The sequence below is a fragment of the Engraulis encrasicolus genome, chromosome 11 (genome assembly GCF_034702125.1).
Source record: "Engraulis encrasicolus isolate BLACKSEA-1 chromosome 11, IST_EnEncr_1.0, whole genome shotgun sequence".
NCBI lineage: Eukaryota > Metazoa > Chordata > Actinopteri > Clupeiformes > Engraulidae > Engraulis > Engraulis encrasicolus.
Genome location: NC_085867.1, coordinates 18,575,622 through 18,591,827, shown reverse-complemented (window position 1 = coordinate 18,591,827; position 16,206 = coordinate 18,575,622). Strand labels below are relative to the sequence as shown.

At 44.5% G+C, this 16,206-nt stretch overlaps 1 protein-coding gene across 4 annotated transcripts in view; it reads left to right on the top strand.

The window, feature by feature from the left end:
* Positions 1-15,314, top strand: part of rai14 (retinoic acid induced 14) — a 79,529-nt gene extending 64,215 nt beyond the window's left edge. For all 4 annotated transcript variants that reach the window (XM_063210117.1, XM_063210118.1, XM_063210116.1 and 1 more), the window contains 9 exons: positions 2,127-2,418; positions 2,750-3,066; positions 4,546-4,620; positions 5,550-6,032; positions 6,411-6,599; positions 7,534-7,701; positions 9,877-10,035; positions 10,889-10,954; positions 12,034-15,314. In XM_063210117.1, coding sequence (XP_063066187.1) covers positions 2,127-2,418; positions 2,750-3,066; positions 4,546-4,620; positions 5,550-6,032; positions 6,411-6,599; positions 7,534-7,701; positions 9,877-10,035; positions 10,889-10,954; positions 12,034-12,111 — 1,827 coding nt within the window. In that variant the 3' untranslated portion in view covers positions 12,112-15,314. The remainder of the gene's footprint in view (positions 1-2,126; positions 2,419-2,749; positions 3,067-4,545; positions 4,621-5,549; positions 6,033-6,410; positions 6,600-7,533; positions 7,702-9,876; positions 10,036-10,888; positions 10,955-12,033) is intronic.
* Positions 15,315-16,206: the final 892 nt, after the last annotated feature.

Genomic DNA, 16,206 nt, shown 5'->3' with positions numbered 1-16,206 from the left:
CACTCACGCACGCGCGCGCGCGCACACACACACACACACACACACACACACACACACACACACACACACACACACACACACACACACACACACACACACACACACACACACACACACACACACACACACACACACACACACACACACACACACACACACACACACACACACACACAGAGACACAGAGACACACACACTATTCAAGTCCAGCCTTCAGATCATCAAACCAGATCATCAAGGTTAACAAACACACAGACACACAGACACACAGACACACAGACACACAGACACACAGACAGACAGAGACACACAGACAGACAGAGACACACAGACACACAGACACACAGACAGACAGACACACAGACACACACACAGACACACACACAGACAGTCACACTCTCACACACACACACAGACAGTCACACTCTCTCACACTCACACACACACACACACACACACACACACACACACACTCAGACACACAGACACACACACAGACAGACACACACAGACGCACACAGACACACACACACACAGACGCACACAGACAGACACACAGACACACACACAGACACACACACACAAACACACACAATTCAAGTCCACCCTTTGTTCACCTTCCAAAACAAACAAAACAATTATGTGACAGTTCTGAAGCTGTGTGCTAGCGTCTTGACTCAGATCCAGGGTTTGTGAGCAGAATATATTATAAGGGGCATTGCGGCATGCATCTTCAGTTCCTGAGAAATATGCAGTATGCTCAGATGTGGGTTTTTAAAAGAAACGAAGCACAAATATTTTGACACTTCCCTGTCCTGTCGTGAGGTAATTGCTACAAATTGCTGCCGATCCATTCAGTTTTAAATCCCCAGACCTCCTTTGGCTGTGCTCAATTATTGTAATCTCCCTGTAATGAGCAAGTATTCAAACATGGGACGGAACAAACGTCTGTGTTTAATGGTCCAAACATGTTGAGTTCCCCTGAAGAGAAAGTACTTATCTAAGTGGTAATTTATTGCTATTAGTCCTCTGATCAGGCATTTGGAAACACTCTTGAAAAAAAATAAATGATGTGTTTTGCAAGCATATTTTCGATGTCCACATCAAAAGAGGTTTTAAATGATTTTAGCAGAGTTACTCATGCGTTTTTCACACCAAAACACCTTCATGTGCTGCTTTGATTGGGCAGGGCTAAGACTTAAGCGTCAGTTCTAAGACGTAAGCGTGTGTGAGGGTAAGGGTGAGAGTGGAGGGGAAACTAACCATTTCCAATTCTTCCCACTTAGTGTTTATCTCTGGGGAGGGATGTAATGACCAAAACGTGAAAAAACGTGTTCTCATATGTTTAATGGATGCGCACACTTCCTGTGTTCTTTTATTCTTTCATTCAACTCATCTCGCTTCTCTCTTCCTCTGCATGTCTCTCCATCCGTCCCTCGCTCCCTCCCTCCCTCACTCTTGTGGTCTTTTCAGTGCAGTTGCTGCCCCAATTCGGTCAAGTTACTGTTGGGGGGGGGGAAAGGGTCAACTACATCCCAACAACATTGTTATGCCATTACTTGAGTGTGTTAACCCATTTTAGCCTGATGCTGCGTAAACGTTGTTTGACCTTTGGTGCCTGGAGTGACATATACGCTGCATTCAGGCTCTTGAGATTTGAGGTTTTTATTAAAAATGTGGGTATGTTAGAGCTGAATGAACACATTCTAATGCAAAATGAGGGTCCTGGCTTTTAAATGCAATGTATTTTATGTTTGTATGTACTTCGGCTTTCAGAGATATTACGGTTGTAATAGGCAGAGGTCACCTTTTCCCCAACAAGGGCCTAGGCATTTTTGCAGGTGCCTTATGCTAAAATAATAATAAATGCATAATAATAATAACTGTATTTGTATAGCACAATATCACACAAGGCATGCAGAATGGATAAACATCAATGTTAAAGATGAAAATAAAAAGTGAACCAGAAAAGAGAGTCAGAAACAAGAAAGAATAGCAAGAAGACAAAAGAAGAAACTCAGGCAGAGACCAAAATGGGTTAAATACACATTAAGACCAGGTCATTGCTATTTTGCGATCACCAGTCTTCATAACGGGGGCCGTGTGAACTTGTCAATTGTTTACAGAAACGGCCAACGCCACAGGGAGAGGACGAGGACTCCCGGCCCAACAGCATCGACTCCAACGCCTCCTACCACTCCACGCGCGCCGACTTCGAGCACCCGTCCCTCTCTGAGGTGGAGATGGCGGCCATGTCCGCCATCGAGGAGGAGCTAAGACGCGGAGGAGGAGGTGGAGGTGGAGGCTCCAGCCAGGAGGAGGTGCTGCTCCTTCAGAAGACCCTGCACAGCGTGCAGTGCAAGGTGCTGGACAACCAGCCGTATGCCAAGCTGACCTCCGGCTCCCTGGATGAGAAGGGTATGCCTTAACAAAACGGTAGCATAGTGCACAATGCATTAGGATGCACTGTATGTTGCAATGGGCTTACAATATTCAATATGTTGCGTAGTTTAATTATAGTTTGTTGTGTATTTTGTTAATATTAAATGCGTTATTTCCATTCTCATGCATTTCTCATGTGACGTATTGAAATGTTTTTTAATATATTGAAAGTACAATAGCAGTACATTCACATACTGCAAATATATTACTGCCAAAATATTTTTTACTTCATGCATACATACAATATATTTGACTCTAAATTCACATGTAAGATTGATGTTGAGAGATGCATTATTGTGTGCTTAAGGGATGCTGGAGAGCGTGGCGGACCTCCAGGCCAAGCTGGCGGTGGCCCAGGACAAGTACCTGCGGGCGGCCCAGGAGGTGCAGGCGTTACGGGCTGAGGCATCCCAGAGCGGTGGGGGTGGGGCTGGAGGTCCTGGGGGTCGGCGAGCGAGCGAGGTGGACGACGGGGTGCTGCAGAAGGTCCAGAAGCTGAAGAACGGCCTGGAGCAGGAGGTGAAGGAGCTGCGGGCCAAGCTGGGGGTGGCCGAGGAGATGGGCAGGCGGGACGCGCAGCGCATACGCGACATGGAGGCACGTCTGGAGGTCGCCGCCAACCAGGTGAGGGAGGCTGAACTAGTGCCCCTAGTCCTGAGGGGGATGCTAAGAGGCTGGTTCAGGGGTAAACCAGGTTAAGTTAAGAGGTAAATCATCTAATAGAAGAGCCCACAGTCCTCATTTGAGTACTCCAGGCTCTTCTATTAGATTATTTACCTCTCAACTTAACCTGCTTTACTCCTGATCCAGCTTCTTAGTATAGCCCCCTGTGCTTCATATTTTGAATTTGATGTGGTATTTTCATTGCCTGGTTGTCATAGACCCACATCGGTAGCACTAGCAGACAATTGTTACTGCCTTCCTCAACTTCAATTAGATGTGGGCCTAGTGTGGCTATGCAAGTGTTTTCATCATTATTTGAAGCTCCTATACTTATACCCCTTCCTGATGAAGTGAAGCCTACAATGGTACCGTCTTGGGCCTTAGTGAAGGGCTGACTTCCACTTTCTGTGAAGAATTCACGGAAAAAAAAATCTTGTTTAACGTCTTTGTCTGCTGCTTCTGGACTTGGCCGATGACTCACCAACAGAGGAACAGAGGAAAGAAGTTTTGAGCACTTTTGAGCAGAGGCCTTCTGGGTCTTTCAACTTCTCTCTCTCTCTCCTCTGATAAATCTGTATCTCGTCTTGATTTTCAACTGCTGCGCCTCCTTAATGCTCCCGAGATTTACAAGTGGTTAAATCTTAATTGCCATCACAGGCAGATTATCCTTCTAATTATCCTCATCTTGGTTGTGAGAGGTTCTCCTGCTGTGCTGGCTGATTCTTCAAGCTCATTTACAGCATTTATAACTTAATTTGCTATCGCAGAAGATGACGGAGAGCCTCCTCCGCACATCGGTTCTGGCAGCACTGCGGAGCACTTTCGCTCCTGACAATTTCAGTTACCCCCGCACACAATGGAACTACATCAGTGCATGGATAATCAATGGGTGGCTCCGACATAATAGAACTCGTCCCCAATCGCCAGCCGACATCCCCGGACATCGGCGCCATTGTGCGGGGTTGTATTGAAAGCAATGGAAGCGAACATTGGCAGAGCAGTTCTCTGTACTTTGTCGGAGCCCATGCATGGAGGCCCTAAGAGATTATTATTGTGATAATTATTCCTGTTGTAAGAGGCTTTTAAACATAATTATTTATTATTTAGTGACATAATTATCACAGAAGAGCCACAAGCGGCAGAGCCACGGCGTCCTGCTGGAACCAGTGTGGCAGGAGAACGTGCAGCTGGCGGAAACCGTAAGGTTGCCGGTTCAAGCCCCGCTCTGACTGACCCTATCGTTGTGTCGTCCTTCAGCGATATACTTAGCCCCAAATTGCTCCTGGTGGCAGGGTGCGTGGCAGCCACTGCTACCGGTGTGTTTAGCGGGTGAATCTGAGGTATACATTCTGAAGCTTTTTGAGTGCTTGATGAAGTGGAAAAAGTGCTATGTAAATGCAGTCCATTCACCAGTCCATTGAACTGCTTAATTGTCTACAGGAGAGCCACGCGCGTCAGAACCAGGGCTCCGTACTAGAGACCCTGAAGCAGGAGAAGACACAGCTGATGAAGAAGGTATTTATGACTCATCTCAGTCCTATATCACTATATGGAGACCTCCTCGAAAACAAGATGTTGAATCTCAAGGGGCTATCCCCCTAAGAACAATACATTCAAATTCAATAAATTCAATTTATATTATATTAAACTTAAGTCATATAGTCTATTGTAAAGTACAACCTTTAACAGTAAACAGCATTGTACTGTATATATTGTGGATTTTTTTTATATTTAAAAAAAAAATTAATATCGTTTTACAATACGTATTTTGTTCTATTATTTTGTTCTGCAATTCTTTTATCTGTGAGCTGTTTCCAAAGCGATGTCTTACTTGTAATTATGAATGAATTAATTAATTAATTAATTAAATGAGTTTATTTTTTCAAGCCACCATTTATGAGAAATACATGAGAAATAGAAAGTGTTACAGCATGAGGAAAAGGCTCCCCAAGTGAAGCCAAGAGTAAGCTTATATAACAAGGCCTGAGGTACTGAATAGAGTAATTGGTACTTCAGCAAAGAGAAAATGGTAAGGCATACAATATGCCAATTTGATTGTGTAGTGTATTATATGACGGTGTGGTGACAATTATGTACTTATACCAGAATACAAGTACTTCTACAAGACTATTGATAAAGTAGAGACGTTTTATAATGATCCTTATGATTTAAGCCTTTAAACTGCAATTATATTGGTGACACGAACTACAGTCTACCACAGTGGTTTTCAACCTTGACCTGATAATAAGCCCGGCAATGCCCCCCTTAGTATTAAATAATAAAATGCACTAATATCCACCAATGGAGGAGTAACCCCCCTCTTGGCTGTCTCCTCCTCAACGCCCCGTGAGGGCTCCTAAGCGCCCTCTGGAGGACCTAGAGCCCCCGTTGAGAACCCCTGGTCTGCCATATTGAAACTCTTTCATTCTACCTCTACTTCTAAGTACAAGGAGGCGCAGGAGGAGGCGCGGCTCCTGCAGGAGGCGCTGAAGGGCACGGTGCCCGTGGAGGCGGCCGCCAAGGACTTCGAGGCCATGAAGAGCGAGATGAACGAGGTGATCGAGGGCCTGCAGAGGCGCCTGCGCGAGCTCTCCAAGTCCTACAGCGAGACCAAGAGTGAGCTCAACGCCGCGCGCAACCAGCTCAACCAGTCGCCCGTGCCCTCGCTGTCCTTCTCCGAGAAGGACTTCCAGGAGCAGGCCGAGGAGCTGCAGGCCGCCACGCGCAAGGCGGAGGAGAGCGAGACCAAGCACGGCGAGGCGCTGAAGGAGGTCAGCAGGCTGCAGCAGGAGCTGGAGGTGCTGACCCAGACCACGGTGAGCCTGGCCGACCACACGCAGGTGGTGGCCTCAATGGGCACCGCCATCAAGGAGCTGGAGGGCCAGACCACCGCGCTCAAGACGCAGCTCTCCCAGAAGGCCCTGCAGGTAACATACTGTATGATACGCAACGCATTCACATTCCATCCATCCATCCATCCATCCATCCATCCATCCATCCATCCATCCATCCATCCATCCATCCATCCATCCACTCTCACCCTTATTGGCCATAGAGCAGTAGTCTACAAATGGTGGCCCGCGGGCCAGATCGACATTCGCATCCATTCCATCCACAGTCTACACACACACACACACACACACACACACACACACACACACACACACACACACACACACACACACACACACAGTGGCAGACATTTCAGTTGATTTACATTAACTGTCAGCTCACCATGCGTATTCCTGTGCATGCGACAAATATTTTTTTCAAAAACCCCTACGTATGTGCTGTGTTCTCTGCAGGTGGACGCGCTGCAGAACCGTCTGACGGTGGAGCAGGAGCGCACGCCGGACGACTCGGTGCCGCGCCAGGAGCACGTGCAGCTGCGCGAGAAGAAGGAGGCCGAGGTGGCGCAGGTGACGCGGCTGCTGCAGGATGCCCTGCGCAAGCAAGACGAGCTCGCACTGGAGGTGGCCGCCGCCTGGCAGGAGGTATGCTGTAGGAGTGTGTGTGTGTGTGTGTGTGTGTGCGCACGCGTATGTGTGCATGCGTGTCTGCAGACACCCACAAAAACACAAAAGTCTAAAAAAGTGAACAATCCCCCCACCCCTTTCTTCTACTCCTCCCTGGCTGTGACTTTATGTTGTCATGACGATGTTTTTCTGTTAAACTTTTCATTAGGTTTTTTTTTTTAAGTCATCACAAAAAAGTAAACGATTACACTTTTGCTAAAGCGTGTGCGTTAGCTTTGATGACACACTTGGCGTCTGGTGAAATGCAATTTCTGTCCTCTGCGTAATACTCGATAGCCGGAATTGGCAATAAATTAAATTCATAGCCCTGCAAAAATAAACTTTTTTATTTTTTTTACAGTTACTATCCTCTTAAATGCCTCTTTGAAAAGTACTTGTAGTACTCCCAGCTGAAGAGCACATGTGAAGAACATTTATGTGAACACCTAAGCAACACATCCAGTAACTTGTTTGTGGTCTAAAAAATACACTTTTAAGATCAATGAATAACCTCTTTGTCATCTAAAAGTATGCTTTGACAATGAATTTGTAACTTGTTTTGTGGAGTAAAGGATCGCTTAGAAGATGAATTGGTCACTTTCTTCATGGATTAAAATTATGCTTTGACGTTGAATTTATAGTTTGGACTAAAAGTAGAGCGCTTTGACATGACTTTGTACCTTATTTGTGGACTGAACGTGCACTTTGAGGATGAATTTGGTGAGGTTGTTGCTAAGGTCATTGGTATCAGATGGTTACAGATTCGAATCTCACCCATACTTCTCCCTAGTACACCTACATCCATGGCTGAAGTGCCTTGCTTCGAGCAAGACACTTCACCCCACATTGCCACTTTGGATAGAAGCGCCAGCTAAACGTCATCTAATAATGTAATAATGTCTTTGACCTTGAGGTGAAGGACGGGCGCGGCGAGAAGCAGGCCGCGGAGGAGCTGGCGGCCAGCAGGCTGCAGGAGAACAACACGCTGAGCGCCAAGCACCGCGAGGCCCAGGACCTCACCAACCACCTCAAGAAGCAGGTGGAGAACCACGTGGCCTCCGAGAGGGAGAAGAACAAGAAGGTCAGTTGGGCTGGGTGGGGTTGGGTTGGGTTGCATTTTCTTTGGATTTGTTCACCATCAGGGATGTCGACATGGGGGACAAGGGGGTCTGTTGTCCCGGGCCCAGGGTGAGAGGGGCCCCAGAATTTGGTCCTCATTACATTGAATGTATTGGGTTGGGGGCCCTTTCAGATTACTTAAAAGCTCTCAGTGGCCCTGGTTACCATAAAGTCAATTACATTTTACATGTTTGCATTCTTAGATTTTGTTTAGTCATTGTTTAGTCATTGTTTAGTCATCTACTTATTAGGGTGGTATTCCTTACTGTTTTTACATGAGATGGATTGTCTGCCAGTGTCTATGTCTTAAATGAGTCTCACCTGTCATATGGTATGTATCTTTTAAATGGTGAAACTGAAGACTAATTTCTACACTTGTGGACAATAAAGATTCGTCCATTCATTCAGTCATTAATTAGTTCGTTCATTCGTTCATTATTTGGCATATTAGGTTATAAATGTGGAGAGGAAGATGAACTAGAAGTGAAAGCCCAATCGGAAAACTCCAACTCCTATTGTCATTGTGACCCAGCACTCCACAGCACACAAGCACAAGTGAACACTGCACACAACAAAATTGCATTTATGCCTCAACCGTGCAAGGGGTGCAACTTGACGGTTGACTTGAGTTTCTTTTGACCCAGATGCTAATAATCCAGTTGTAATATTGCCTCAGCATGGGTTACTATCTGATAACGTGGTGGGCCTATTGCATAAGAACTTGACTATCTGGTAATCAATAAGAATTTTTTTTTTAGTTGAAAATGCCAAGTACATGTTAGTTACTTGGATGGCACTCTTGCATTTCGCCGCCTGCATTAGTTTTGAGTAATTGGGTTGCCCCATTATGTGCACCGCTCCACCTGTGGAATGCTTTAGTAGTGGTTGAAAAGACTTCACTACTGCAGTACTACACTACTACACTGCCCTACAATTTCAGAACGCAGTAGAATTCAAAATGGCAAACTGAGAAAAATGGCTGTAAAGTTTCCTTTCTGGCCACGCAACTGTATTGGAGGTAAAGTGGTGATGACACTTCCATATAATACTTTTTTTATGGTGGAAATTTATGCACACAAGAAAAAAGCAAAAAAAACAACATTCTCATTACTTTTTAGCTGAAAAATCATTATACTGCGTTCTGTTGTGGTATTACTGTCTACACCAAAACCACGGTGTCAATGGAGAAGTGCAGTATAATGCGCATTATACTGCGTTCTTAGCTAGTACGACGTAACCTCCTAAAACCAAAAAGCGCAGTATAATCAGTTTTTATCGTTTTTTTCTGAAACGGGACCAAGTTGGACCAAAATTTTTTAACACAAGAAAAAGAAGGTATTTTAAAGCAAATTTTCCGGTCTAAACCCATTTTCGACCATTTTCAAGATACTGCGTTCTGATATTGTAGGGCAGTACAGAATAGACCCCTTTAGAGTTTGTAAACAGGTATGACGTAATTTGGCAGCGTGCGCACCGCTGCCTCAAAATCGTCCATGCTCCGTTCACTTGTACAGAGACTCGACAGGTGTTTTTTTCCAAAATAAGAAACGGAATGCTCGCGCTAACTTCAGATATGCAGTGGGCACCACAGACACGGACATTCCTGGCGATGTTATCAGTCCAGTCAGTAGTTTAATGTCTTGTAACAACAAACATCTCCTATGCTTCTGGAACAGCCTCTTCCCTCTCAAAATAGCATAAGTGTACTTCTTGGAATTTCTTTTTTTTTATCAACGTACACGCTTCAGAACGGCAGTTTTTCTCTCTTTAGTGTCTGCACTGTCACCCAGTATTACATACAGACTCACCACTCCCTATTTTACCCATGCCTGCAGTTCTCCTAGTGGCCGCTGTCGAGAGAGCGCAGCAGCCCGTTCTTTCTGAAGGGAGTCTGTACTCCCCCTAGAGTGCAGTTCCACCCAGAACAGTGGAGTCTCTCGTTATATCCTTACAATATCTCTGGTGTGTTTGAGTCAACGATGCACACGCATTCATGAGGTCATCGACTCTGAACGGGTCTATAACACCGAGTCCCTAGAAATACATTACGACTTGGTCATTGTCATTCGAATAGCAGCAAATGTATAACGGGGGCCATTTCTGAAGAATTCAATCTATTCTTGATCCTCCATTCCAGATTGATGACCTCTCTAAGGAGGTGGCTAAGCTGAAGGAGGCCCTGAACAGCCTGTCGCAGCTCTCCTACAGTGGCAGTGGCGCCCCCAAGAGGCAGCAGCAGAACCAGCAGCTGGAGGCCCTGCAGGCACAGGTCAAGCAGCTCCAGTACCAGCTCACGGTGAGTGTGTTTGAAAGCGCAACGGAGAAAAGAACAAGAAACGAAGATGAAGCTGAATGTGTGATTTGTGTGTGTGTTGGGGGGACTATGATGTGTGTGTTTGTGTTTGGGTGTGTGTTTGAAAGAGAGACAAAGAAAAGAACAAGAAACTGAGATGAAGCTGAATGTGTGATTTGTGTGTGTGTGTGCGTGTCCGTGTGTGTATGTGAGCGAGGGACAAAGAGAGATAAAAAAAAGACCTGAGATCAAGAGGGAGGTGTGCGTGGGTTACCTTAGTGTGTGCTAGTGGGTTACCTGAGTGTGTGTAGAGAGATTGTTGCATGAGGGTTCACAGGGCCGGAAAATGTGCTAGAAAATTCCTAATACCCGTGAAATTGCCATCGGATATAGTGGTCTTGAGGTGTCTTTCGTAGCGAAGAGAGAGAATGGGCTGGAGTTATCATTTCATTCTCAGTCTCATGATGGCCTTATTTTTATCAATTCTCTCTCTGCCCATACCTGTCCCCCTCTCCTCCCACCTCTCTCCCCCTCTCCTCCCTCCCACCCTCTCTCTTGCTCTCTTGCTCTCTTGCTCTCTCTTGCTCGCTCTTGCTCGCTCTCTCTCTCTCTCTCTCTCTCTTGCTCTCTTGCTCTCTCTTGCTCGCTCTTGCTCGCTCTCTCTCTCTCTCTCTCGCTCTCTCTCACTCTTGCTCTCTATCTCTCCCTGCTCCCCATCCCCGTCTCCTAATCTCTCTCTCTCTCTCTCCCGCCTTCTCACTTCCAAAACCTGTCTCCCAATCTCACCCTTTTGTCTCTCCCACTCCCTCTGCCTTTCTTTTCTCTCGTTCTCTCTCTTGTCAATCTCACACTAAAGGAGTCCAAGAAGCAGCATCACGAGATAGTGTCTGTGTACCGGATGCACCTCCTCTACGCCGTGCAGGTCTGTGATCTTCATCAGCCAAATGAAAATCCCAAATGTCGCCTGATTGTATTAGCATATATAGCGCCGTGTGCTTTCGCTCGACCGTAGATAACAACATGGGCTTATCTGTTGTTATTGTTGGTGAGCGAAATGCTGCAGGGACAATGATTAGCTGTGGAGAGCTGTGGGCTTGGTAGCAGAGCTTGACATTAGCATTTTAGCTTACAGGCCACTGTGGCGGTTACATCCCATTGGTTCGACAGCTCATTAGTCCAACGACACATGTTAAAACTATGCCCAAACCTAAACAATGCCTAACCCTAACCCTCATTAAAGGCATGTTCTGTCAGTATACAATTATTTTAGCGTGAAAAGTTTGTAAATATTCACTTTTAAGTTTACTGAAAAGTAAGAACTATTCCCAAACTAAAACAATTCCTAACCCTAACCGTCAGTAAAGGCAAGTTTTTCTCTGAAAAGTCGTGCCCACGTGTAGCCTAGCCTACCCCAGTAGCTGCGTGATTCTCTTCTATGGCTTATTGTCTGACTTATGGGCCGTCTGACTAATGCACTGTCTGACCAATGGCCAGACCCCCACTGTGGCTAGTGGTTTTCTCATATTCACTAGCCATTCAGCCTTTTGTACTTTACACACTTTTGTCATCATTTTTCTTTACAATGTTTCTGTAAGTCTAATCGCAGAATATGAATTGCTAAAGCACAATCAGTGCTATTAATATGAAGAGTTCAGATGCAAAACCCCCTAAGTGCCTTTTCAGAAAATAATCTTAATTCATTTTTATTTAATACAAAGCTATCAAAATTGCATATTTTTTTAATTTTATTTATGTAATATAACTATTTATATGTATTATCAAGTGCATGAATGTATACCAAACCAACAACTGGGTTCTCTAAAAATATAGAAGTGCAGGTCTTCAGAAATGGAGTTAGGGGGTTTTGCATCTGAACTCTTCATATACAGTTGGCTACAGTCTCCCTACATGAAAGTCTTGAAAGTATGAAAGTCTTCTCGTGGATAGTCATGTTTATTAAAGCTGAAGTCGTCCTGTGTCTTTTTTTTTTTTTAATCGCAGGGTCAAATGGATGAAGACGTGCAGAAGGCGCTGAAGCAGATTCTCATGATGTGCAAAATGTCAACTGAAGCCCAATGACATCGACTACCGTCGGCGCTCAAGATGGTGTCACACTGGGTGTTTTGACTTTTTTTTCTTTTTCTTGGGTTCATTTTCTTTCTTGTCCTTTCTTTTCTTTACAACACGTTTTATTTGGTGGCTAAAACCATTACGAAGAAGGACAGAGATTTTTGTTTGTTTGTACGCTGTCCTTTTCAAAATGTGTTATCTCATCAAACACCGTAGATTAATATTTTTTTTAAATGGAAACACGTGCCACTACTACTCACAGTACTATAGATAACAGCTGAATTTAACGGTAGCATGTTGTGTGCATCAGCAGCGAAGATTACATTTCACGTGTAAGAATGCCAAAAGACACATATACTCTCACCTGTGAAATTGCATATCGGACAAAAACACATTTTTGATAAATTTCAGATTGACACTGTGGTGCTGGATGTGTGCCAGAGATGACATCATGCATTTTGTCAGTGTTATTTTTTACATTATGGAATGTTTGAAGCAATTGTTATTATTATTATTATCCAATTTTTTTATTTGGATATGGTCCTTGTTTGATCTCAACAAGCAAAAAAATGCATGCTTAGTACCATGCACTATTTTTCCCCACAATGAATGTGCACCTTCAGTTAGAGAAAAAGAAACTGGTCATTTGTTCATTTGAAGGATCACAGTGCTGGTTTTTGAAGCAGCCTTATTGTACTTTTCTTTTTTTTGTAAGCAGGGAAGTTGACCAGGGAAGGGACAAAGGGGTCAGTTGCCCCTGGCCCAGGGAGAGCGGAGAGGGGCCCCCAGAATTAGTTTCTCATTACATTGTATGTATTGGATGGGGAGCCGTCAGATGACAATGTCCTGGGCCTGGCCAAAGATGTCAGCGACCCTGGCTGATTGTAACTGTGTGATCACACCACCGGCGTTGAACGCGTGAAAAGTGGCGGAAGTAATTGACTTTGTATGGAAGAGCAGGGGGCAGAAGTGTCAAAAGCTGCAAAAGCGTTTCTTGTGCCGAGGCCGTCAGAAGCGTTAAAAAAGAAGTTGAACTCCAGCTAAAAATATGTAATGAGCTCGGCGCCAGCAGGCGTCAGCCAATGGAATGTTCACATTTTTCTGAACACAAGCTTCGTTTGGTCACTCTTCCTGATTGAACGCTTCAGGTTGAATCATGTGCCGTGTTCAATGCCCCTAACCTGTGCTTTCCAAGTGGGAGTCAGCAGCGTTTTAGCTCTTTCAACGCCGGCTGTGTCCGCACGGTAAGAATATGTGGATGATATGTGGGTTTTTTGTCTTCGCTCTGATCTCTTCTCTCATCTGCATGCTGTGAAAACACTTTTGATTGCAGGATGCTGTCTTGTTGGAACACTATGCCAGCTGATCCTCTACTCATCTCCCCCATTGATGTTCTACTTAGTTTTTTTTCTTTTCTCCTAGATTTTTGTTTTCACAGATATTTTGTAAAACTGCCTGGCTGTCGCACTAACAGTCTCCGACTCGAAAAACACCCAGCCGTGTGATGAATGCACTTTTCCCAGTAATTGCCTCCTCTCTGTGACTGTTTCCAGTACTGTGTAAGTGAGTCAGACTGCCAACCAACCCCACAGGGGCCCTTTGTTGCCCACAACAAGCCTGTAAGACATAGGTCCTGCTGAAGGAGGACTAAAACAGTATTGAACTATAGCTACACGTACAGTAGTAGTGTTTTTACTTTTTATCAAATATAGTGCATGTTTTTTATTTGTTATTTCTGATGTAACAAAGATAAACTCAGAGTTGTATTTTCTTACTACGCAAAACCAGCAGATATCGTGGAATTACTACGGTGTAATGGATCAGGGCCCCAGTTCACAAGAGTCTCTCACCACGGTCCTTTTGTAGGAACTAAGAGACTGAAGCACTGCAACCAACCCAGAATCATAACAAATACCCATGAAAGATTTATTAAAAATGAAGGATTTTGTTCTTGAGAAGCACATCACCAGCCTAACGTGTTAACGGTCCCTAAGGGCACTTTGAACCGCTTTGCTGACCAAATGTCAAACACGCATACATACACTAACACGCGCTTATACACAGGGAAGCTGACAAGGGGGAAACAAAGGGGTCAGTTGTCCCATGTTGCGGAAGAGGGAGAGGGCCCAGATTTCAGCAGCTCTTATTACATTGTGTGCATTGGTAGGACTGGTGGGGGCTTTCAAATGACTTTGTCCTGGGCCTGGCCAAAGCTGTCAACAGCCCTAAACACGTACGCACACACAAACTCACACACACACACAAACACATAATCTCACAGCCTCAAACAGCAGATGAACTCACCCTTTTAATCACTTCAGCGTGGTTCCGATCGTCATAGCCAACCCACAGCTGCTCCGTGTGTGGACTTCAAGCATCGGCCTTGTTATGACTAAGTCTGTCGGTGGTTAGCAAAGTGACCATGTGCCATACTGTACTGTATATATACTGTGGCTATGTCAAGACGCCTTTTTTTTGTCACACACACACACACACACCTGAGGCGATGAGGTGGTCGCCCTTGTCTTCAGAACACTATGAAACAATGCACTACATCCAAGATGGAGGCCTCCTTCAGGGAGATGACATGTTTTCGCAACACTGCCAATTTGATGCCCCCCTTGTTGAAAGCAATAACCTGGTCCACACATGGTTTTGTGGCCATGGTGACAAGAACTCAAGAGTTTTCCCTTCTTCCTTCAAAAGCCATCGTTTTTATGTAGTGTCATTTCTTTTCCCTTTTTTCCCCTGTATCCCTCAAAATGTAAACATTTCAAAAATGCACTTTGCTGAGGAACTTTTCGAACCCACATTCTGTTGTTAATTTGGAACATAAGCGTTCTGTTTGGAGCACCTGTTCATTCATGGATATTTTAAGAAATCATTTTGAACACTCTGTATTTGTTTACTTTGTTACCTCTGGGTACTTCATTGTCTGCCAGCTCTTCTCATGCTCCTGCCACTGATTTGTTTATTTCATTTGAACTGGCTCTTTTTGAGAAACAAATGGCACTCCTTTCAACACCACAAAAGTTTTTTTTGTTTTTTTCCAGCATGTAACTGTAGACTGTATAAATATTCTATTGAAGAGCAGTAAATGCTAGTTGGGTTTTTTGTATTATGTTGTATTATTGTTAAATCACTTTGTCACAGGGAAGGTTTTGATATGTTTTTTTGATGTGTGTTTGTTTCTTGCCCCCTTTCACTCTCCCATTAAATTTTTTTGATAAACTTTGTTCTGACATAACTCCTGTTTGTGTCTGTGTGTGAGTGGGTGCGTGTTCTGGTACACTATCATTGCTGATTGTGTGCGAGTGTGCGTGAGTGCGAGCGAGTTTGCGTGCGTGCCCTTTTTAGCTCTGTCAGAGATTGTGAGGTGTTTTTTATTGATGGAATACAATTTAAATGGCAGGCCATCAGCTCTTCGGAGTAAAACCAAACTGCATATTAGTCTCTGAAGAGGAGATATGTGGCAGATGCAGCCACAGCAGCGATGACCTACATGGCAGATTCCATTTAGCCTTTGGCGCAATAGCCAGTCGATGGCTTATTGATTTCAGGGGACACAAAATGCAGCCAGGCGATAACTCGGGGACCCAAAGGTCATCACGCATGTTCGAACTCTTTTATCGCCCACCTTGCATAGGCTACACGAAGTATAACACAACGCTGAAGGTCATGACCAAGCAGATGCTGCACCAACATCTGATGAATTTCAAATTCAAACCTAGGCCTACTGTAATCCTTACTTTCATTTATTTATTTTTTTGGGCTTTTTGCCTTTATTTGTGTCATAGGACAGTGAAGTTATGGACAGGAGGCAAGTGGGAGAGAGACGGGAAAGAGTCTGCAAAGGACCCGGGTCGGAATTGGTCGGCTTAGATGCACAGTGCCCTAATGTTAGGCCATGGTAGGGCCATTTTCCACCTAATTTCTATTCATTTATAAATGTTCCTATTAGGTAACACTTTATTTAACATGATCTACGTAAGGGTGTCATTTAACTCAAGAGAATGACATGGCAGGAGTAATAATGACATTGATGTTTATAATAAAAATGCAGTAAAATGCAGACTTAGTTATGGCTTTCTTGTGACTTAAAGT